The sequence below is a fragment of the Rhinoderma darwinii genome, chromosome 7 (assembly GCF_050947455.1).
Source record: "Rhinoderma darwinii isolate aRhiDar2 chromosome 7, aRhiDar2.hap1, whole genome shotgun sequence".
Classification (NCBI taxonomy): domain Eukaryota; kingdom Metazoa; phylum Chordata; class Amphibia; order Anura; family Rhinodermatidae; genus Rhinoderma; species Rhinoderma darwinii.
Genome location: NC_134693.1, coordinates 33,715,648 through 33,741,219, shown reverse-complemented (window position 1 = coordinate 33,741,219; position 25,572 = coordinate 33,715,648). Strand labels below are relative to the sequence as shown.

Sequence of the window (25,572 nt, the reverse complement as noted above, 5' to 3'; positions counted from 1 at the left end):
TTTCAGAAGGCCGAAATTTAAATGCCCTTTGCAGGGATGTGTGCCTATTTAAAGAAGGTTGGGATATAGGGTAAAGCCAGGAGTCACATCAACTGCAGTTTTTGACGACTGCGAGGTCTCCCTTTCTAAACAATGGACAACATAGATATCCATTATGACATTGAGGGGTTGCAGGCCAAAGGAAGACAAGCGATGCGACATTCCCATCTTGAACAGCTAATTTGGGACAAATCCCAGTAGTGAGGGAGCCGAGTATATAGGAGGTGCTGTCCATACTGGACAATGACTTTACAGATTCATGCTGATTTTAGGATTTTGGAAACTTTATGAAAAACAAAACAATGTAATGATCGATAAATAAATAAAAGAAAGATCATTCACAAAACATGCTGGTGATGTATATTGCCCCAGAGGTACCTCACATTTGCCGTTGATACAAACTCCCTGATATGTCCTGTCTCTACAACTTGTTCCATCATGGGCTGGGACCAAGAGTTGCCTCTCTCTAGTTGTACTGGTGCACTGGAGATCACATGGCTTACTGGAAATGCTGGTGTAGTCATCTAATTGAGGCAAAGTGACACTCGTAAGAATCTACAAATTAAAATAATTATCTGTAAAAAAAAAAATGCATCCAAGTTAGAGCAGGCAAAATAGAGGAATTCCACCTGCCACTTGCCACTTGATCTAGGAGATCTCCTTACCATTGTGCTGTAGAAGGAAAAAGACAACTGCTGCAGTTCTGGCATAATGTACTGGTGCATATCACAAAAATGATGGAGTTATCTCTAAACTAATAATATGTAATAATACAACTCTGCCTTTGCAACCAATAATATACACAGAAGGAGCTGGGATTTAGACAAAGTAGAGTATCAAAACACTATTGGAAGACATACAGTGAAGGAAATAAGTATTTGATCCCTTGCTGATTTTGTACGTTTGCCCACTGTCAAAGACATGAGCAGTCTAGAATTTTTAGGATAGGTTAATTTTACCAGTGAGAGTTAGATTATATTAAAAAAATAAAAATAAAATCACATTGTCAAAATTATATATATTTATTTGCATTGTGCACAGAGAAATAAGTATTTGATCCCTTTGGCAAACAAGACTTAATACTTGGTGGCAAAACCCTTGTTGGCAAGCACAGCAGTCAGACGTTTTTTGTAGTTGATGATGAGGTTTGCACACATGTTAGATGGAATTTTGGCCCACTCCTCTTTGTAGATCATCTGTAAATCATTAAGATTTCGAGGCTGTCGCTTGGCAACTCGGATCTTCAGCTCCCTCCATAAGTTTTCGATGGGATTAAGGTCTGGAGACTGGCTAGGCCACTCCATGACCTTAATGTGCTTCTCCTTTGTTGCCTTGGCTGTATGTTTCGGGTCATTGTCGTGCTGGAAGACCCAGCCACGAGCCATTTTTAATGTCCTGGTGGAGGGAAGGAGGTTGTCACTCAGGATTTGACGGTACATGGCTCCATCCATTCTCCCATTGATGCGGTGAAGTAGTCCTGTGCCCTTAGCAGAGAAACACCCCCAAAACATAATGTTTCCACCTCCATGCTTGACAGTGGGGACGGTGTTCTTTGGGTCATAGGCAGCATTTCTCTTCCTCCAAACACGGCGAGTTGAGTTAATGCCAAAGAGCTCAAATTTAGTCTCATCTGACACAGCACCTTCTCCCAATCATCCAGATGTTCATTTGCAAACTTCAGACGGGCCTGTACATGTGCCTTCTTTAGCAGGGGGATCTTGCAGGCACTGCAGGATTTTAATCCATTACGGCGTAATGTGTTACCAATGGTTTTCTTGGTGACTGTGGTCCCAGCTGCCTTGAGATCATTAACAAGTTCCCCCCGTGTAGTTTTCGGCTGAGCTCTCACCTTCCTCAGGATGAAGGATACCCCACGAGGTGAGATTTTGCATGGAGCCCCAGATCGATGTCGATTGACAGTCATTTTGTATGTCTTCCATTTTCTTACTATTGCACCAACAGTTGTCTCCTTCTCACCCAGCGTCTTACTTATGGGTTTGTAGCCCATTCCAGCCTTGTGCAGGTCTATGAACTTGTCCCTGACATCCTTAGAAAGCTCTTTGGTCTTGCCCATGTTGTAGAGGTTAGAGTCAGACTGATTAATTGAGTCTGTGGACAGGAGTCTTTTATACAGGTGACCATTTAAGACAGCTGTCTTTAATGCAGGCACCAAGTTGATTTGGAGCGTGTAACTGGTCTGGAGGAGGCTGAACTCTTAATGGTTGGTAGGGGATCAAATACTTATTTCCCTGTGCACAATGCAAATAAATATATATAATTTTGACAATGTGATTTTCTGTTTTTTTTTTTAAATATAATCTATCGCTCACTGGTACAATTAACCTAGCCTAAAAATTCTAGACTGTTCATGACTTTGACAGTGGGCAAACTTACAAAATCAGCAAGGGATCAAATACTTATTTCCTTCACTGTATAAAGGCAATAATAAAAAAACAAAAAACAACTTATCAGCACATATCTAGGTGCTGACATTTTGAAAGAACACCTTATGCAGGGCAAGAACACTGATTTCAATGGACTTTTTCCTTCATGTTCCTGTTCCTGTAAAGAGTTTAAAACGAGTATAACCGACGTGGTTTAGTCGTCACAAATCGATTCTGGAGAGGCGTCCCCCCCAGTCAGCTTTTGAAAGAGGAACCCCATGATTTGTCATTGGCTGTTTCGATACAACTTTAAGTCGTCACATTAACTTACCTGGATATAGGGGTACCCAGCGGTGATACAGTTTTCCAAAGGCCTTAGCGTTGAATGCAGAACACTGATACTGTTTGAAACTTGCAGATCCAGCAGGACAAAACTGGAGAGATAAAGAAAACAAAATATTTTAGAGTTATATGTTGCTATTGACCTTAATATTTAATGATGCTTTAAATCAGCACCTACCAGAGATAGAGCCCAACATTTTCATTCTTTGATGATGATTAAATGTGTCGTTTTATGCATCTAACAAGTGATATAGATGTGGGGACTGCATACAATTTATTGCTGGTCCATGCATATGGAAAATGAGCCCCCAGTTGTTAAATTGCACAGATTCTCATCTGTACCCTGCAGATGTAGTAGACCTGATAATGACATTTACCTGGTTCTTTTGAAGTCTCTTTACTAATTGAGTTAAAACCTCAGTAGGTTACCTGCAGTCCTATGAAAAACCCCAGAAAAAAACATCAAAAATAACAATGAGTTGTGCCAAATTACAAAACTTGGACCAGCCTTACCTATACTTCAAATGTTATTCCAGTGCACTAGAAATACATGGGGCATAAAATGATTAAACTTTCAACACCATTCTTTTAATTGTTTCACTCTAATTAGGTCCAAAAGTCTGCATATTAATGTCGGAATATATCTTTATGGCATTGGGCACTTTTTCTGAGTCTGTAGCAAAGACATGGAGTTAAAGAGACTCTGTCACCACATTATAAGTGCCCTGTCTCCTATATAAGGAGATGGGCGCTGTAATGTAGGTGACAGTAATGCTTTTTATTTTAAAAAAACGATCTTTTTTCACAAAGTTAGGAGCGATTTAAGTTTATGCTAATGAGCTTTCTTAATGCCCAAGTGGGCGTACTTTTACTTTCGAACAAGTGGGCGTTGTACAGAGGAGTGCATGACGCTGACCAATCGGCATCATGCACTCCTCTCCATTCATTTACACTGCACTAGCGATATAGATATATCGCTATGTGCAGCCTCATACACAAGCCCTAACATTACTACAGTGTCCTGATAATGAATACACATGACCATCCAGCCTGGACGTCATGTGTACTCAGAATCCTGACACTTCTGACTCTTTTCTGTGAGATTCCAGCAACGGATACGAAATCTCACGAGATCTCGGAGCTAAACGAGATTTGGTTTCACTTGCCGGAATCTCACAAAAAAAGAGTCAGAAGTGTCAGGATTCTGAGTACACATGACGTCCAGGCTGGATGGTCATGTGTATTCATTATCAGGACACAAGTAATGTTAGGGCTTGTGTATGAGGCTGCACATAGCGATATATCTATATCGCTAGTGCAGTGTAAATGAATGGAGAGGAGTGCATGATGCTGATTGGTCAGCGTCATGCACTCCTCTGTACAACGCCCACTTGGTCGAAAGTAAAAGTACGCCCACTTGGGCATTAAGAAAGCTCATTAGCATAAACTTAAATCGCTCCTAACTTTGTGAAAAAAGATCGTTTTTTTAAATAAAAAGCATTACTGTCACCTACATTACAGCGCCCATCTCCTTATATAGGAGACAGGGCACTTATAATGTGGTGACAGAGTCATTTAAATGGGGGAGATTAGTGTACATAGTAAAACAGTATGCAGTAAGATCCTAGGCTCCCCCTAGTGGCAGCTACAGGTGGACAGAATGTTATCATTTGACTCCATGTATATTTGAAGCAATAAATATGTTGAAACTTAAAATGACATAGTGTTAAAAAGTTGACATTTCTCATTTAAAGGCTATGTAAACCTTTGAAAGTCAAAAATGTTGTTTTAATAAAAAGGTGTATCAGTGTGTTTTGTGTAACTTTGCAAATACTTTTTATTAAAAATTAGTTTTACTTTTTAAATACAGCTGCTCTGTATTCTCTATACAGAGCAGCTGTATCCAGCGCTATTCACTGAATCCGTCAGTCCCGTGGACCTGACCGGTTCAGTGTCAGCCGCTCCTACGTGATCCACCTGTAATCTATCACATCTAAGTTTATAAGACACGCAGGACCCGCCGACACTGAACCCATCAGGTCCGTGGGACTGACGGATTCAGTGAATAGCACTAGATACAGCTGATCTGTATAGAGAATACAGAGCAGCTGTATCTAAAAAAGTTAAACTAATTTTTAATAAAAAGTGTTTCCATAAAAATGTTGTCCTTTAAAGGTTTACATAGTCTTAAACTATATACTATAGATACCCATAAGCAGAGATTCTGCAAACATTATACGCATTTTGGAACAGCACTGCTTGTTATTCTTTAAAAGGGGTTCACAAATACAAATCTTAGTCCACTTCAAAGGCCCTCCAGGAATCTATGGTACGTCTTCAGGCTGCACATGCTTGTGAATGAGTTATCCGTGGGTCTGCGGTGTCCATACAATGATATATGAGTTTGGCAGGATTATATGTGGGTAATTACATGCTGTATGTGAGAGTAATTACAGGCCTATGTGTGGATAATTACAGGTTTGTACGTCCCAGTTCTGCAGTAAGTGTAATGGGTAACAATCACATTATATGCGCTCATTCATTGTACCGTGTTACAATGATCATTTACAAAAAAATTGTCTTCAGCTAACAAAGACCCCAGACCGTTTGCTTATTTAGTAATATATGCTTTAACTACTTTACTGTAATACCTCTCACGTTTCAGTATAACCAACCACCTCCCAAAATACTACTGTGCAGAATATTTTGGCACCTTACAAAAATAACTCTGTTTTGGGTGAACAGGAATGTAGACTGTGCTATGTATATGTTTATACATCGGTTGGAGGGGGTCATAAAACAAGTATACAGATATACTATAGGGACACATGATTTATAGTACATATGAGTTTTTCAATATCTTAAAGGGAACCTGTTCCCTTATTACCACTGAACTAGTGGATGCAAAAAAGACCACAAATTGAACTCTATGGTAGATCCATCAATGCACGGAAAAGTGCAAAATGAACGATGGTCTACCATAGATTATAGTTAAATAAATAGACAGCACTGCTGATCATGGGCTTAGCTTAGAACTAATGGAGAATTGCAATTAAAAAAAGTCTTGTTAGATGCCTTTGACATGTGTCATCTGCTGCGCTACTCCCTGCTATTTTCACATGATGCTGTTGTCTGGAAACTGTCAACAAGCAGGCTCCATATTGTGTGGTATACCCTGGACAGCTCTATAACATATACTAACATATAAATAACTTGTATACCTGCATGATGTTATTAAGGTGATAATTAAATCCACAATCCATCCACTACAGGAGACCACTATGCACTTAAATAGAGACATATAAAAAGAATAATCGATCTATCAAAAGCAGCCTTCTCGTGGTTTCCATGGAAAGATAATAAATAAAAACTACAAATACACTGCATTTGATGTGTGCTGACTATATAGCAAAATGTAATCAAAGTTGAAGAAAGATTTTATAAATGTTGCTAACAAGGTGTCAAGATATGGGGATGAGGTTACATATATATTAGGGAGACAATTACCAATGAGAGAAACGTCTGTAAAAGTGGAAGTTACATCAGGGATTTTCTCTGATACGCTTACTAATAAAATAGACACATTCCTAAGAGTATGTTCACACGACCTATTTTCGGCTAAACGAAGCTTAACGCCAGTGTGAAAGGAGCCTAAGCTGAAATACACTTTTCAAAATGCAGCTAACCAGACCCAGCTTTGGGCAGAAATTGAGCCAGCAGGGGATGCACAGAAATTTAAACTCAGAATCCTACAGAATTCAGATTAATGGCATAATATCTAATATGTGATTTAAATTAATGTCTGTTGCCTACCTGTTTCTGACACAGCTGATATTGTTTGGCCTGACCTCCACATACAGTATTATCCAGTCCTGCAACCGTTTGGAGCCTGTGGAAGATAAGACACATTTTCAGATCACAAGAGAAAACAACTGATTTCATTAAGTCAGAAACTATACCAGCCGTAGTTGTGCATTCTGCATTATAACAGATAAGGTCCGTCAACTGACCAGAATACAAAGTCTTATACCTTATATCGATGTTGTTATTGTCAGTATATCATGCATATTTAACAGGGGCGTAACTAGGAAAGACTGGGCCACATAGCAAACTTTTGACTGGGGCCCCCCCTCCCCTGGGTGTCACACAAGCCCCCCTTGTAGATAGTGCCTTTTTTACAGCCCCCCCCCCCTGTAGATAGCGCCATACAGCCCCCCTGTAGATAGCGCCATACAGCCCCCTCTGTAGATAGCGCCATACAGCCCCCCTGTAGATAGCGCCATACAGCCCCCTCTGTAGATAGCGCCATACAGCCCCCCTGTAGATAGCGCCATACATCCCCCTGTAGATAACGCCATACAGCCCCCTCTGTAGATAGCGCCATACAGCCCCCTCTGTAGATAACGCTATACAGCCCCCACTGTAGAGAACGCCATACAGCCCCCCCTGTAGATAACTCCATACAGCCCCCTCTGTAGATTGCGCCATATAGCTCCCTCTGTAGATAACGCTATACAGCCCCCCTGTAGAGAACGCCATACAGCCCCCCCTGTAGAGAACGCCATACAGCCCCCTCTGTAGATAACCCCATACAGCCCCCACTGTAGAGAACGCCATACAGCCCCCCCTGTAGAGAACGCCATACAGACCCCCTGTAGATAACGCCATACAGAGTCCCCCCTGTAGATAACGCCATACAGCCCCCTTTGTATATATATACAGAGGGGGATGTATGGCGTTATCTACAAAGGGGGCTGTATGGCGTTATCTACAGGGGGGACTCTGTATGGCGTTCTCTACAGTGGGGGCTGTATGGCGTTCTCTACAGTGGGGGCTGTATGGCGTTATCTACAGAGGGGGCTGTATGGCGTTATCTACAGGGGGGACAATGTATGGCGTTCTCTACAGTGGGGGCTGTATGGCGTTCTCTACAGTGGGGGCTGTATGTCGTTATCTACAGAGGGGGCTGTATGGCGCTATCTACAGAGGGGGCTGTATGGCGTTATCTACAGGGGGTGCTGTATGGCGTTACCTACAGTGGGGGCTGTATGGCGTTCTCTACAGAGGGGGCTGTATGGCGTTACCTACAGGGGGCTGTATAGCGTTACCTACAGGGGGGCCTGTATGGCGTTACCTACAGGGGGGCTGTATGGCGTTACCTACAGTGGGGGCTGTATGGCGTTACCTACAGTGGGGGCTGTATGGCGTTATCTACAGAGTGGGCTGTATGGCATTCTCTACAGTGGGGGCTGTATGGCGTTCTCTACAGTGGGGGCTATATAGCGTTATCTACAGAGGGGGCTGTATGGAGTTATCTACAGAGTGGGCTGTATGGCGTTATCTACAGGGGGGGGCTGTATGGCGTTATCTACAGAGGGGGCTGTATGGCATTACCTACAGGGGGGCTGTATAGCGTTACCTACAGTGGGGGCTGTATGGCGTTCTCTACAGTGGGGGCTGTATGACGTTCTCTACAGAGGGGGCTGTATGGCGTTCTCTACAGAGGGGGCTGTATGGCGTTCTCTACAGAGGGGGCTGTATGGCGCTAACGCCATACAGCCCCCACTGTAGAGATCGCCATACAGCCCCCCCTGTAGAGAACACCATACAGCCCCCTCTGTAGATAACGCCATACAGCCCCCCTGTAGGTAACGCTATACAGCTCCCCCTGTAGGTAACAATATACAGCCCCCCCCTGTAGGTAACGATATACAGGCCCCCCCTGTAGGTAACGCTATACAGCACCCCTGTAGGTAACAGCATGCAGCCCCAACCACCCAAAAAAAATCCGACCTACAGTGTGTCCTACAAAAGACATGTATCCCCTATCCACAGGATAGGGGATACATGTGTGATCGCTGGCAGCGATAGGGAGAACGGGGGACCGAAAGTCCCCCAAGTTCTCCATGACTAACCTCTGACAAGCGCGACCGGCGCTCCATTCATTTCAACGGAGCTGCCGACACAGACCCCGGAAGTCCGAGGTTTGTGATGGAGAACTTCAGGGGACTTTCAGTCCCCCATTCCCCCTATCAATGCCAGCGATCACACATGTATCCCCTATCCTGTGGATAGGGGATACATGTCTTTTGTTTAATGGCAGAGCGGGGAGATACCTCCCTGCTCTGCCGTAGTGTTCAGTGGCGTCGCGCTGTAGAAGCCATAGCGGCTGCTAGCGGAGCCTCCGGCCATGGTGGGGGCCGTGCCGGCGGGCGACACGGGCCCCCTCATGCCGCGGGCCCCGTAGCAGCCGCTACGGCTGCTACGGCGGTAGTTACGCCGCTGATATTTAATATCATGCATATTTAAAAAGTGATCCAAAAATACAACAGAAAACGCCTATCAGCTTGTGAATGTACTTCTCCTGGAAAGGAAACACCGGCCACAGCGGCGGGAACTCCATTTCAGGAGTAGGGGACCACGCCAGGAGAAATCCCTGATGTGACTGTCCCTATATAGAAAGTGAAGTTAGGGACCGCTCCTACAGGGAGCAAAAAAATACACTCTTCCTCCTCACATGCACTTCGTACTGTGAGAAGGAGAAGAGAGCGTACGAGCAGCAGAAAGCACGGCCGTCACTCGGATCACATCCGAGTGACAGCTGTGCTTTACACGCCCCCATAGACTTCTATGGGATCCGTGCGGCTGGGAGAACGGCCTAAAATAGAGCAAGTTCCATTTTTTGACAGCCCGGTTTACCGGGCCGTTAAAAAAATCGGCCTTGTGAATAGCCCCATTCGGGGTCTATTGTTCCTACTGCGGCCGTGTAACGGCCGTTCAAAAAACGGGAATCCCTGTCATGTGAATAAGGCCTAAGGTTGGATGGCGCCTTGTGTGGGACTTTTTATTGCTGCCCTCCACAAACCAAAAATGAACCACATATATAGACACTCACATACTGGAACATATATAAAGGCAGATATTTAGACAAATAGGCAAATATATATGCACACATTCTGGAATATATACATAAATAAAAGGTACATATATAGACATACAGACACATATATACACACACAGGAACATATAAAAAAAATACATAAAAGGCACATATATAGACATACAAGCACAAATACACATTCACATACAGACCCATACATACCCACACAGGCAGATAATGTAGTAGATGTTACCTGCAGTCCTATGTAACACCAGAGATAACACACTCTGATAGCTCTACCAACAGAGGCATATATATATATATATATATATATATATATTTTTTTTTTTTTTTTCATGCAGTGCACCTCCAAATCGGAGATACACTTTAAAAAGATTATTTCCATGAATTAATTGCCATGAATTTGTTGCAGTTCTATAGATTACCATATATGAAAATGTAGTGTTTCCCTTAAGGGGCAGCATAGTATATAGGGGGAATCACAGATATCTTTATTTTGTCTGTTCTACTTTAATACTGAACACACACTTACAAAGAGACATATACGGTATACACATGTAGACACATATACAGACACACAGGCACATATACACACACACACACACACATACTGGAACATATACACATACAAACACAGACACAAATACACACATGGACACATATATAGACACACATACTGGAACATATACACATACAAACACGGACACATATACACAATGAGACATATATACACAGACACATAGACACACAGAGATAAATACACACATAGGCACTTACCATCTCTCCTTGCTGACAGACTCACAGGTTTCTTGCAGGGACATGCTGTGGGTGGAGCTTCCTCCTCTTCTCTGCCTCGGCTCCCGTGTGTGTAACTAAGAGCAGAGGACAGAGCAGAGGCAGAGCCCAGTGGTGCCCCCTACATGCTGGGAGGGTGCAGCTGTGTGCACTCGCAGGTCGCAGACCCCTAGTCTTATGTCTATGGGCATCATCAGAAATTGCATTTGGCTAGGTTAGGTTTTTTTCAGCATCTACTTATTTCCAACCACATAGATGTCTAATCCCAACAGCAGTAACGGTCCTACCGATCATGTGTCCATTTACAGAAACAATGAAATGCTATATTCGCTACTGAAAAAAAAAATTAAGTTGTGAACAGTGAATATTTTTAAAATTTGTAAGGAAATAACTTATTAACCCATGTTCAAAAGATAAGGGGAGAACTATTTACTACTAAAATCGGAACATTATATAAAGGCATCAGTATTGTGTAAATCTAACCATGGCACTAGTCTAAGATCACCTACCTCTGACGTAAGCAGTGCCTTTCTCGAGACATTACTCCCCCTCCACAGGTTCGAGAGCACGTGGACCATGAACTCCATTCTCCCCACCATTCAGTCACATCTTCATCCCACACCTCACTGCTGTCCTGACAAGACCAGAAAGCGTCAGCAAAGAAAACAACACTGCTAAAGTACATTATAGTGATCATTTATAAGGATTTTAAAGTGAAGAGTATGACATCACTAATGATAAATATTCCATCAACCAACTAGTAACTGAAAAAGTAAATATAAATGTTGTCATAAAAAAGAGTGATAGCGAAATATATGAAATTTCAATATTTTTTAGTCCTAATAAAAATAATCAATCATTCATTTGAAATGAACAATCCCAATTTACACTAGATCTAATTTCAAACCAATAAAGGTCATGCAGGACAATGACAAAAAGTTCAATAAAAAAATCTAAGTTTTAATAGATATTCATTAATAAAACACACATGATAAAAATGGGGAAAAACACGCACAGACCCATAAAACCAAGGGTAAAAGCAATCATACCTCGGGAAATCGTAATGTCCAGGCTAAATATAAGCCAAAAACTTAAGGACAATGGGGGAGAGGAGAGAGATAAGTACCAGGGGATCCCATTGTCAATATTTTTTTTTGGCTTATATTTAGCCTGGACATTACCGATTTCCCGTGGTATGACTCCTTATACCTTAGTCGTTACTATTAGCGAGATTCATGCAAAGGTCTGTTTCGTATGTTCCTTGATATCCAGTGCATGCATCACTTTTGATACTTTATGTACTTTGACTACATTATTGCTCTACTCATACACTGTTTATACCTTACCAGGGTGATCCACTCGTTTATATGTTTTGTGGGTCTGTGCATGTTTTTTATAACTTTTATCATGTGTGTTTTATTAATGAATACCTATGAAAACTTAGATTTTTTTATTGAACTTTTTGTCATTGTCCTGCGTGGCCTTTATTGGTTTGGCTTAGTATATAAATGCATTTATGGATTTGCTTATATGGGAATATTGGTGTAGATCTGATTTCACTTGCTTCAGAAGTTACCCCATTGAGATGTAGTTCAAGTTGGACTTTTCAGTGATCTTTTAATACAAAAAAAAGTATAAAAGTAATATGAAGGACATAAAGTAACAAAAAAGTAAGTCAATGGAAAAAAAGAAGTTTTCTAGGTTTAAAAAATGGTGACATCCATAAGACGTACCAGGAATTTAGAATACAATTAGAGGAGGGCTGAGAACAGAATAAAACACGGGTTTCTCAGAAAGAAAGAACGTAATATTAAGATTAATTTTAGAGGTAGGGAAAAAGCTCCCTAAGTGTAGGTCATCTGTCTTCTCCCATTTCTCTTCCTCCTCTACCCCCAGGCCTGGTGGTGTTAGAAGCTGTAAACCTCTTTTCTAGCAAAAGCGTTTGATCTCCTACTTAAAAGGGACGCCAGCAGAGTTAGAGGTTCCACCCCTTCAGTGCTGGAGGGGCAAGAGCAGAAGGAAAGGATTAGGAAGATGGTGTGAAGTGATAGATGGGGGATGAGAAAAACTGAAAAAGATGGTTAGTAAATGCTGACAGATGAAGGCCACAGCAGTATTATGGGTATTCCTTCCATAATATTGAATAAATGTTCAATATCTCATGTTAACAAAGGAGAACGAGTTAATGTATACATCTCTATTGTAAAATAGCTGAATTTGGAGGAGGGAAATTTGCAAAAAAGTCTTCTGTGACTTCTATGCTAAGGGTAACCTGAGGTCTTACAATACCCAAACCACTGATTTTGCAATTCCACAGCTCCATATTTTCAGACGTATTTTACTAAGCCATGTGAACATACCCTAATAGTAAATATTTTGTGGCCCAGTAGAGCAGAACCTTAAAACGCTCTGCCCCCAAACAAATAACTTTTTTTTTCCTTTCTAAGGGCTTATTCAGACGAACGAGTGTAAACTCGGACGTGAAAAAGGCAGTTTTTCACGTCCAAGTCACACCTATGCGGGACCTGTTTTCATGGATGCCTCATAGATTTGAGTCTATTGAGGGATACGTGAAAACGGACGAAAATAGGACATGTGCTATTTTTTCACAGGCCCTTCACACGGTTTATTAAAACAACAGCCGTGTGAACAGCCCCTTTGAATTGCCTTGGTCCATGCGCTGTCCGTTTTTTTAATGGACAGCACACGGACTTATAATACGCTCGTCTCAATAAGCCCTTAAGGTTACAAATACATAGCGTACCAAGCGTATTATTGTTGTCATCAAGGATAAAAATCCCATTACCTCCCTGCTCCAAACAGGAGTCTGTAAAGTATGACTTATCAGTCAGGGATTAAGCTTCAAGATCCATTTATTCATATTCACTGAACCCACAAAGGTCTTGGGATAAAACATTGGTAGAAAAACCATATCGTTTATTGAAATTAGTACATGAAATTCTCTCGAGGTGATGCTTGAAGATGATGCAAAATCTGTAACAGTGCCCCCCAAACGTCACATGTCATTTGTAGTACTACTGTCCCCTTATATGACACTAAGGCCATAGTGTGACTGCAACCGATGCACTTCCTTCTGGAGTGATTTCATTTTGCCATACAGTCTCTCATGTCAGGGTTGCAAATGATGGAGGGCACTGTTTGTTTATATACACTTGCTCATGCAGACTGTTAAATGGACACAATGGTCCTCATTTACCAAAAATGTCTAAAAAAAAAAAAAAAGGCCTTGTTATCCATGGCAACCAATCACATTGCATCTTTCATTTTTCCAAAGCAGTTTATGAAATGAAAGCTGAGCTCTGATTGGTTGCTGTGGGCAACACTTTCAGCTTTACTGTTAATTTGATAAATGAGGCCCTTATCAAAACTGTCTAACAGTAAAACTGTCTTTGTTGCCCATAGCAACCAATAAAAGCACAGCTTTCATTTTTCCAGAGCAGTTTATGAAATGAAAGCTGTTCTCTGATTGGTTCCTATGGGCAACAGGGACAGTTTTAGTATTATACAGTTTTGATAAATGAGGCCCAATTTGTATACAGAGATCAAAGTGTGTATTGAAAGCTGTACCCAAGGACTATATTAGAAACTAATTTACATGTGTTCAGTTAGGCTATGTTCACACAGGTGTGATGGCTTCAGTTTATAACAGAACTCACAATGCTGCAACGGATACGTTGTAATACGGATCCAAATGGTGACTTACGGACCCCAATGGCTTATAATGGGGTTCGTCACCATTTTGACATCACGAATAGCACAACATCCTGCTTGACGGAACACCAACAGAGGCATCGCCAGACACAGGTTTTCACGTAAGGCAATGTTCACATTACGTTTAGTCAATAGCAGCAAGCTGCGCCATTCTCCTGTTAAACTAGCGGAAGCTAGCACTGTTCCATTCTTCAAAATGTGAAGACATGCAACCTGCAAATGAGATTTCAACAATCAACCTAAATATGGACAGGGGCATAGCGGGTGAGTTGGCGGGCCTGCACTGGGTAGAAGAAGGGGTGCCAGAAAACAACTCTGGTTTGGCCGGGGTATATAGACACAGGGCTAAGAAAGCTAGAAGTAAATCTTTGCCCTAGGTGGAAAAAACCTAGCAACAACTTATATAGGCCATGATTTCAAACGGCCGCGTAAAAAAGCGCACCGTCGGAAAGAAACGCAGTTTTTCCCACTGAAATAAATGGGCAAATGTTTGGAGTCGTTCAGCTTCCGTTTTTTCAGCCGTTTTTTGGGACGTTTACGGCCCAAAAAACGTCTGAAAATAAGCTGTGTGAACATACCCTCATAATGCTCATAATTTGGATTGGACTTGCCTGCAGTCCTATGTAAACCACTTTTAAAACATTGTGATGGCACCAAGTTGTACTAAAATGTTGACCAACTTGGCTCTGCTACATATATACAAAAACAAATCCGAATAAAATAGGATTTTCACGCCTACTAAAGGACAGATACTACTTCTCCTCTAATTCCTATCCACGCCTGATCACAACCTGATGAAAACCTGCATGTGTGAATACACCCTAAGATAATAACTAGATAGACAGACAGATAGATAGATAGATAGATAGATAGATAGATAGATAGATAGATAGATAGATAGATAGATAGATAGATAGATAGATGATAGATAGATAGATAGATAGATAGATAGATAGATAGATAGATAGATAGATAGAAAACATATTAGAATCAAGTCCTGTACATAAATATATCTGTATATATATATATATATATATATATATATATATATATATATATATATATATATATATATATATATATAATGTACTATATAAACAGACATATGACTTGCACAGGCAGACACATGGCTATTTAAATCCTCTCCACATGTGCTGTATAATATCATGTTATATTCCGCTTGTAGTTCTCGTTGCACACTGTACACAGCTCTCCTGCAGCAATGAATGAAGTGGAGGGACATATAACTATCCCCAGCGATCAGCTCCATAGGATAGAGTTATGCCGTGCCCTCCTCCAGCTGATCGGGTCCCGGGTATGAGATCCAGCCTGGTACTATAGGTGGCATGAGTGTTACCTTAGAGGTGGAGGATCCGAGGCTCAGGCACAGCAGGATGAGCAGCAGGATGAGCCCGGGGGGGCGGCGGTGAGGTGCACACATCCCTGTACTGCAGCTGCGGCAGGAAAAGCCTAGGGACCGGCTGGGGCTGCCCGCTCCCTCCCCGCATGGCCAAGTAATTACAGGCTCTGAGCTGTGTGAGGCTGGGGGAGCTCCGAGCCGGGACAGGGGGAGGGGGAGAGGGGGGCACAGGAGGGACAGGGAGAGGGAAGAAGAGATGGGTCAGGGGAGGGAGAGAGGTAGAGAGATGGAAGGACAAGGGGATGGAGTAAAGAAGAAGTCTGGCCCTAGAAATAAACTTTACATGGATGAACTAATGTGATCATATTTCTCAATGATCTGATATTTTTTTTAAATCAGAACACAACTGATTTCCACTGAGTCAATGAATGAAAACAAGAACGATGGCGTCTACCCAAGAGCCACAAGCGGTCGCATCAACGCCAACGCACCCCGTGAATAGTTGTCCTTGAATCGTAACCATGATATAGATCAATAAATCAATAGATCTTGTCTTTGTGCGCCATAGACGAATCGGAACGCTTGTTGGGAAAGGGGCATTCACAAATAGATATGAAAATTATTTGTATGGTAGAAAATATATCTTTGCACTGTTCCACATGTATTTTTGTTTTACAACAGAAAAAGTAAAAATCGTAACATTCACCACTGGTGATCAAGGAAAATTGTGAAGCATGAGTGATACGTGTTCTGACTAAGGGCATGTTCACACGTGACAGAGTTTTTCCGCTGCAAATGTTGGTGCAGATTTGGGGAAATTACACAACGAATCTGCACCAACATTTGCATATTTGACAGGTAATTCAGACGTTGCAAAAAAGACAGCGGACTTGCCACAGATTTCAGTTTTTGCATTGCAAAGGCTGAAATCCGCAGTGAAATTCCGCTTCTTCTCCACAACAGACAGTGCATGCTGCGGAGGGAAAATTCCGCACCGCAGCCTATGGTCCGCAGCGGAGTTTTTCGCAATGTCTGAACTAACTTGCCTAAAAATGTATTGAAACAAATGTAAAAAATGGCCGCTGGAGAATTCCGCTCCGGACTGTCCGAAATTCCACAGCAATTCCGCCACGTGTGAACATGCCCTTAGGGAGCAGATTTCTACCAGTATCATAGACATAAAGAGTAAAGGGTTATTTTTTTCCAACTCAGATATTTATGGCCTGTCCACAGGATAGGCCATAAATGTCTGATAGATGTGGGACCCGCACATATATCGAAAATGGGTGTCACCCAACTCCTGTTTCGCCTGGTGAGACAGACGCCTGGCTGCCGATTCCGGGTGTGGGACAAGGTCTGAGTTGGGAATAACTCATTAAAAAGATTGTAGAATTGCTCAGGTTGTTCATGATAATATAATTAATAATCATTATATCTGACAAAAATCATAATGGCACAAAACAAAATTCCGAAATATCATACCAACTATAATAAAATAAATACACACAAGACAGAAAGTGTGGATAAAAAGGTCGCAATGCTTTATTATGGGTTACCAATTATAATAATAAATTATCAAAATATAAAATAACCAGAAATATTTAAAACCAATAAAATATATCAGATTTAATAAACCCGTCCACCCAGCGATAGCTGGGAGACAAAAATCCCACGAATAAAATATTGCGACAAAGGTATCAGCATATTTAAACAGGGAGGGTTGGTGGGCCGCTGGTCCTCAGGAAAAGCTGCTACTGGCACCGGACCCACCGAAATAGGTTATTTTTCAATCCAAATTTTCCCGCCGTTGAGGCCTGGTGGCCAATCAAGAAACAATTCCAGGTGCTGGGCAGAATATAGGAAAATTCCAGAAGCAGTTTTTTCCCGCCACAGAGAGTAGCTGACCAATCCCAAGATGAATTGAGGTGCTGGGCAGAACAGCAGAAACATCTGGAATCCAAGGTAAGTACCACTGCAACAGAAAAAGGAGGGGGAGGAGAACATACCAAAAAACATATCCAGAAAAAACATAAAAATTACACAAAAAGTTAACTTTTACAATGTGTCCATGCCATCATGTGTCCCCCAAGCAATACTGCTCTGGGGGCCCCTGTCAATATGTCTATAGTCAAGCTATGGACCGAGTAATGGGATGATGGAATGGAGTGAAAGAACTGAAAAGGCCCTGAAAGAGAATACATAGTGGATGATAATGGAGGATACTGTACAATATAGTCGCGGTATCGTAAATAAAGTGCACCGTTTTGTGAGGCTTACCATAAGGGTATGTTCACACGCTTAACAAAAAACGTCTGAAAATACGGAGCTGTTTTCAAGGGAAAAAAGCCCCTGAATTTCAGATGTTTTTTGAGCAACTCACGTTTTTCGCGGCGTTTTATACGGCCGTTTTTTGAGCTGTTTACATTGGAGTCTATGAGAAAACGGCTCCAAAAACGTCCCAAGAAGTGTCCTGCACTTCTTCGACGAGGCTGTAATTTTACGAGCCGTCTTTTGACAGCGACGCGTAAAATGACAGGTCGTCGGCACAGTACATCGGCAAACCCATTGAAAGTAATGGGCAGATGTTTGCCGACGTATTGGAGCCGTGTTTTCAGGCGTAATTCGAGGCGTAAAACGCCTCCATTACGCCTGAAAATAGGTCGTGTGAACCCAGCCTGACACGCCGGCAATTTTTTTACTTAGTTGTCTGTATAGTATATTAGTTTTGTGTGTAATCTCCTCCTTTCACAGTTGCTTCTGCCCCTATTCGATGCGAGAAGTCAGTGGTCAGATGCTGCCTGTATGTGAGCAATCACCGGGAGTGTTGCCGGAGCGTCAGCGCTGGATCACCGGGAGTGTTGCCGGAACGTCAGCGCTGGATCACCGGAGGAAAGAATAGGTGAGTACTACTCGTTTTGTTAATTCATGTCACTTGCAGCCATAAGGAAGAAAATTCAGGAACCCGGATAAAAGCTTAAAAGCAGATCTGTCAGGTCTCCTAGTTGAGGGCATAGAATAGAGAGGGAGACTCTGATCTCGGGGATGTAGTTTCTTTGATTTGATACAGTAATTTCTTGTAGAGCTGTTTAAATGCTGCGAGGATTCATAGAAATAGCATATAAATCCTGCTCCCTCTGCCCACTCACAGAGTGATTGACAGCTCTCCCTGCATACAAAACCAGACAGAAAAAACCTGTCAATCGCTTTGTGTGTGGGCAGGGAAGCAGGACTCACAGGTTTTCTCTATGAGAAGAGGACCTTTCGTCTCTCTTAACGTGTCTGTTTAGTAAATACTTGTATTCCCCATGGAAAAAAAAATATTCTGAAACATCTTAGAATTCTGCGTTGTTCCATTCCTCCGTTATTCCTCTTGGTAATGTATGAATAAATTGGTAACTGGGTGTTACCATTCCCCTTGTCAATAGGCTGTGTTCCTACACACTCTAATACTTTCCATACCGATTGGACAGTCTCAGACCCTGTAGATAGTTCCTCTCGTTTGGTTCTATGCTCAATACTTCACTGATGTGTCAAATTCTCTTGTGAATCACAATCAATCAGTAATAATGAGCTGGCATAATGCTTGGATAAGCCACAACTTACTGATCAATGTAGGTCCAACCCCTAGGATCTCCAATGATCAAAAGAGCAAAGGTACTATAGTACTTGTAAAGCCACTTCAGCCCCTTTTAATTGAATTGCGTTGCCACGGCCTCTTCTTCAAATTCGTTGATTAATTTCATATTTTATCTTTAGAGGGTTGAAGAATTGTTTTTATATTGAACGCCAAATCCTCTGCTTCTGTTTACACAGCCTAGAGTAAAATTATAAAATTCTGGCAGCCTGCAGCTGCCACCAGAGGGAGCTTTGTTCATATGGATGTATACAACTCATACTAAATTCAATGAGAGTTGTATCAATCTGTACACAGTAAGCTCCCCCTAGTGGCGTCTGATGGCAGAGAGAATGTTATCATTAAACGGGTTATCCGGTGACCTAAAATTAATGGATGAATATCTGATCGGTGGAAGTCCAACCGATCAGCTGTTTGAAGTGAATAGACGAATCTATAATACTGTGCACAGCTGCTACAAATGTGACAGCATTGTACAGTATGGAGCCTTTTAAGCGATGAATAGGAACCGTAGTGGCCCCTTTAAGCAGATGATTAGCAGAAGTCGTAAATGTCTCTTTTTCCACTTGTCAGCCTCCCCACCTCCCCCCTAATTGTTCACTCACTCTGAATTTACTGCTTTTTCCGTCTCCTCAAGACAAGATGGACTATCAGCTCACTAAGGGATAAGGTTATAGCTGCCCATAGAAGTCTATGGAGGGGGAGGAGGGAGCAGGAGCAGCATGAGAGAAAGGCAGAGTGAAAGAGATACACACACAACAGGTGCTGCTGCAGCTCCTAGTAAGACTTTTATGTCACCCCAGTGCTGGATTCACAGCTACACTGCTCATTACTGCTGTATAATACCCTACATGCTACTACAGCATCTATATATGTGATAGATAGGGATTGGAGAGCAGGTTCTACTCTTCTCTATGTGTGCTGTGTATGGGAGACATGATAGCAGTTAACTAGTTCAGAGAATGCTGAAAATTAGAGATAGAGCCTGCAGAGGGGAAAACAGCAAAAAAAAAAAGCCCGGTAAAAGGCATTTAACCCCTTGGGATGAAGCCATTTTGGGATTTTTCATTATAGTTTTTCACACCCCGCATTCCAAGAGCCATAACTTTTTTAGTTTTCCATCAATAGAGTGGTGTGAGGGCTTATTTTTTTTGCAGGAGGAGTTGTAGTTTCTTTTGGTACTATTTATAGTTCCATATAATGTAATGGGAAACCGGAAAAAAAAATCTTTGCGGGCTGAAGTTGGAAAAAAAACTGTGATTCCTCAATTGTTTTTTGGGTTTCGTTTTTACGGCTTTCACCGTTCGGTAAAAACGACAACTTATCTTTATTCTGTGGCTTAATCCAGTTACGGTGATACCAAATTTATATGTTTTTTTAAAATATTTTACTACTTTTATTGATAATAAACTTTTTGTTAAAAAAAAAAATGTTTTGTGTCGCCACATTCTGAGAGCTGTAACTTTTTATTTTTTCAAAGATTGAGCGGTGTGAGGGCTTATTTTGTGCGGGACGAGCTGTAGTTCTTATCGGTATTATTTTGGCGTTTTATAGTTTTTACATTTTACAGCGTTCACCGTGCACGTTTTTCACTTTTTCTTTTACACACTTTACTAGCCCCCCTAGGGGACTTGAATCAGCGATCATTAGATGTATTGCAGTATATTGTCATTTTTACAGGCTTCTGTTAAGCCCTGCCACATGTAGGGCTTAGCGGAGGCAGAGTGAAGGCTGTCCTGGGGGCCTTCATTAGGCCCCTGGGCTGCCATAACAACCGTCGTCACCCCCCGATCTCACTGCGGAGGGGCGATGAGCTGTCAGAGGGGGCCTCCCTCCTCTTTTCAATGCCTCAGATGCTTCGGTCGCGATTGACCGCAGCATTTGAGGGGTTAAACAGACAGGAACAGCGCGATCGCTGCTCCAGGCTGTTAGTCCCGGGTGTCCGCTGTAAATACAGCTGACACCCACAGCATATGGAGCGGGCTCCAAACATCACCCCCCGCACCCAGATGTAATAGCACATCCGGGTGCGCGAAGGGCTTAATGGCCACAAATAGTGTTATTCCTCATGTACACACATATGACAGCTTATTCTGAAAAGTCACCTGAAATGGAGTGATGTCACATTTCATGTTTTTTTTTCTATTATAGTCAGGGGATAGCTACTTAATATGATAACCAGGTTCCATTGTAAAACAAAAAAGTGGCTCAAATCAATTGATTGAGAATTGTATTCAGTAAAGTTCCCTGGAGGAGTTATGTGTAATTTCCTTCAGGACCTCAGCAACTTGTAATATCTATATACTGTACATTACTCTATTTATACCAATTTCTGGACAGGCTCTGAACATGAACTGCTTTCTTTCCATAAAAACTTCAACAAGTTCCATCCTACCATCAAACTCACTCTCAACTACTCTACATCTCAAATACATTTTCTGGACATGACCATATACATGAAAGACAATACCATACAAACAACAATCTACCATAAACCTACAGGCCGTCCAGCATATCTGAGATGGAACAGCTTCCATCCGAGACACATAAAGAAATCCATCATCTCTGCGATACATACGGATCTGTTCAGACTGTGAAAACACAAAACAACACCTGCTATCACTGAGGAATACATTCTTACAACAGGGATACCATCCAAGGATCATAGATGATCAGATCTACAGAGCAACAAGAATTCCAAGGAGCAATCTTCTGGAGTACAAAAAGAAGGAAGACAACAGCAGGGTTCCCCTAGTGGTCATATACAACCCCCAAATGAACATCTTGAGGAAAATTGCTGCTGATCTCCAACCTATATTTAACAAAGACAATAAACTGAAGGAAATATTCCCAGATTTACCACTCCTTGCCTACAAACAGCCACCAAACCTAAGGAATCTCCTGGTCAGAAGTGCCCTCTCAGCACCATCAGAGACTGGCACTTTTCCTTGCAACAGTAGAAAATGCAAGACCTGTACCAACATCTGGTCATCAAACACCATCCAGATACCAAACACGCAGCAGGACTATAAAATCACTGGCACGTTCTCCTGTACATCCTCCAATGTAGTGTACATCATCCTGTGTACAAGCTGCATCAATAAAGGAATCTACATTGGAGAAACAATACAAAAACTACAAACCCGGATGAACCTTCACAGACATACAATAAAACAGGAGGTGGATACACCCGTGGGAAAACACTTCTCTGTACCTGATCACAGTTTGGCAGATTTAAAGGTACTCATTCTGAAGGGTCATTTTAAAAACAGCAGAGAGGGAGAGATTTGGGAATTCGGGATGATGATGAAGTTCCAGTCGTTGACACGGGGCCTCGGTCTGGCACCGGGATTTGTGGGCCACTGCGTGGACGCACTGTCGGGTCCCCCGTCGGGCTGACTCCGGATGCCTTGGCTCCTGGGTCATCACCCCTATAGCCTCAGTTTTGTTGCCCCGGCTTGTCTTGATGATGTGTCACCTCATGTATTAATTGTCTTTGTGTAACATCTAAATGTTGTGCTTTTTTCTAAGTCATTCATTTGTAAACTGCCTGAAGAAGGAGCCTCTGTGCTCTGAAAGCCGCATATAGAACTTTTATGGTTAGCCAATAAAGGTATCATACCTATTATACTTTTGTCTTTTTTGACACAAAAGTATTTAACATTTCACAAATATTATAACAAATGTTACAAATATCTATTTTTTTCTAGCAAATTTTTAATTGCTTTAATTCTTTTAAAAATGTAACTTTTTATTGTAGTAGTCTTTATGTATTGTGAGATACATAGGCGCATATGTGTATTGCAGCCCTAGCTGTCCAGGATATATGAGCTGATATAGTATGTTTTTTGGGTTAGGAATCCCAATAGCTGCCTCCTCCCACAGGTTTTCCAGTCTGTCTATAAGCCCCCAGGTCTTCTGTTTCCCTCTCCTGCATCTTCCCAGGATCAGTTTTAGCAAGCAAGGGTGAGGGGGCTGCTGATGTGACTTCCCTCTGTCAGGGTTTCTTCAGAATTGAACCTTAAACCCCCCAAAGCACCTTCATTAACAATGTCATGGATAAAGCAGGTTCAACTGTAAAAATTAAATGATGCTTATTGGGATAAGACTTGTTAAAGTAAGTAGTACCTCCAAAGTACCCCCTACTGTTAACTTAATACGGGTGTAGGGGGGGGTGAAGACTGCTTTTCAGACTTGTCAGGAGAGGGAGCCCCCTGGCAGCGAATCACCCATCCACCTCCCTTCTGACCAAGGAATTATTTAAAGTGGAATCAGGTGTCTGACACTAAGCTGTAAGGGGGAAGGTCTGCAGCGCACATGTGTACAGCTGATCTGACATTCTCACTATCCCCTGCAGATAACTGTCTTCATCTGTTCTAGTGCAGGCATCTGTCTTGGGAGACTTTCCATATGGTTAAAGTTTCTGTACACTTGTGAACACATTTGGGAGCACAACCTACACCGCCAGAACCCATGTCATGTCGCCCCACACATATTTTATTACATTTTAAACATATGAGCGGTTACATCCCAGTATATGTTAAAGGGCATTCCTCCTAAAACAAAGAAAATATAATTGCTCTTCTGTCGAGGTGTGAAACATTGTATATAGAAGCTTCTTAGTAAGGGCCTATGCACATGGCTGTATTACGAATCTGTGTTATACATCTATGGGCCCAGATTGCACTTCCATATGCCTCCAATTTCAGTCACAGGCATAGGCAGTTTTTTCTCACAGATTTATATATTTTTTTTAATTGCATGTCATATTACAAAGGTATATTCCCCTTGTAGAATTTCTGAGAAAGAACCATAAAGACAATGTGTACCGGCATACTGGTTTTTTTTTTATGTATGAAGCCAGACACATTTTTTTTTTTGTCTCAGTATTGTGAATTGTATAACTTTTTTAATTTTTGCGTCAATACGGCTCAATGAGACCTTTTGTTTTTTTTTTGCAGGACATGTTCTTTAATTTCATACCATTTTGGGGTATGTATATGTTGGCATTTTATTTTTCTTAATTGAATTTTGTGGGTACAAGTTATATGTTATTTTATTTTTTTTTAAATTGTGTTTTCTGTGTATTTATTTATATAAAACGTTATTTTATTTTTTTATTTGCCCAATATAGCGACAATCTTTTTTCTTTATTAACAGTATGATGGCATACGTCCGCTTGGACCCGGAATCACCATTACAGAAGGGCTCCCTTCTTTGTATTGTGATGCGATCATGTTTGATCACAGCACTGAAGGTGTTAGCTACCGGGATTAGAGTTTTCCCCGATCCAGGAAGTTGCAGCAGGAGCAGGGCTGTGTATTACAGTCTAGCATTTAATTTTAGCTTAATTAATTAGATATACACCAATCAGCCACAACATTAAAATCACTGACACGTGAAGTGAATAACATTATCTTGTTACCAGAGCATCTGTCAAGGGATGGGATATATCAGGCAGCAAGTAAATAGTCAGTTCTTGAAGTTGATGTGTTGGAAGCAGGAAAAATGGGCAAGTGTAAGGATCTGAGCGACTTTAACAAGAGTCAAATTATGATGGCTAGACGACTGGGTCAGAATCAAAGCATATCACAAACAGTAGGTCTTCTGGCGTGTTCACAGTATGCAGTGGTTAGTACCTACCAATAGAGATTCAAGGAAGGACAACCGGAGAACCAGCTCAAGGCTCATTGATGAGCATGGAGAGTGAAGGTCCATCTGGTCCAATCCCACAGAAAAACTACTGTAGCACAAATTGCTGAAAAAGTTAATGCTGACTTTGATAAAAAGTTGTCAGACCACACAGTGAATCACAGCTTTGTGCGTTTGGGGCTGTGTAGCCACAGCACAGTCAGAGTGTAATGTCCGTGGTCGCTGACTACGAACTCCTTCCATCCATTCGACGCTCTTCTCTCCAGAGATGTTTGCACATACGGCCGTCCTGTTCCACAGTGACCACCAGGGTGAGCTCACGAGCTCAGTCCAGACTCAAGAAGCCAGAGCGCACGCATGTGGGAGGTTGTGCTGAGTGCTCCCTAAGCACCCTGGGCTATAAGAAGGTCTCAGCCCCTTCCTCCCATGCCTGAGCGTTGTTGTCGTATCCTAAGTTTGTCTTGCAAATTGTCCCCTAGTGTTTTCTGCTCCCAGTGTTCCCTGTTCCTGTAACCTGTATCCTGATCTAGTGCCGTGTTGAGCTGTTGCCGTGCTGTGCTGTATACCACGCCTGTCCTGCTACTCCATGCCTGATGTCTACCTGCTGCCTAGTCCCAGCCAAGCCTGCCTTGCTGCTGTCCGAGCCCTGTTGGCCAGCTGTCATACCGCCAAGACGGTACGGCGCTGTGGATCCACGAACCCTACGTGACACAGAGTACCCATCTTGACCCTG

At 42.0% G+C, this 25,572-nt stretch overlaps 1 protein-coding gene across 2 annotated transcripts in view; it reads right to left on the bottom strand.

Annotated features, from left to right (window-relative positions):
- LOC142657779 (ADAMTS-like protein 2) overlaps window positions 1–15,712 on the bottom strand; it is a 46,028-nt gene extending 30,316 nt beyond the window's left edge. Inside the window, exons 1-5 of one of the 2 annotated variants that reach the window (XM_075833149.1) lie at window positions 15,551–15,712; window positions 10,971–11,095; window positions 6,579–6,654; window positions 2,755–2,857; window positions 418–563 (exon numbers count right to left, since the gene is read on the bottom strand). In XM_075833149.1, the coding sequence (XP_075689264.1) occupies window positions 418–563; window positions 2,755–2,857; window positions 6,579–6,654; window positions 10,971–11,095; window positions 15,551–15,634 (534 nt within the window). In that variant the 5' untranslated portion in view covers window positions 15,635–15,712. Of the gene's footprint in view, window positions 1–417; window positions 564–2,754; window positions 2,858–6,578; window positions 6,655–10,970; window positions 11,096–13,267; window positions 13,519–15,550 lie in introns of those variants that run through there. The other variant, XM_075833148.1, reaches the window with a different exon arrangement.
- Between the last annotated feature and the right edge of the window lie 9,860 nt (window positions 15,713–25,572).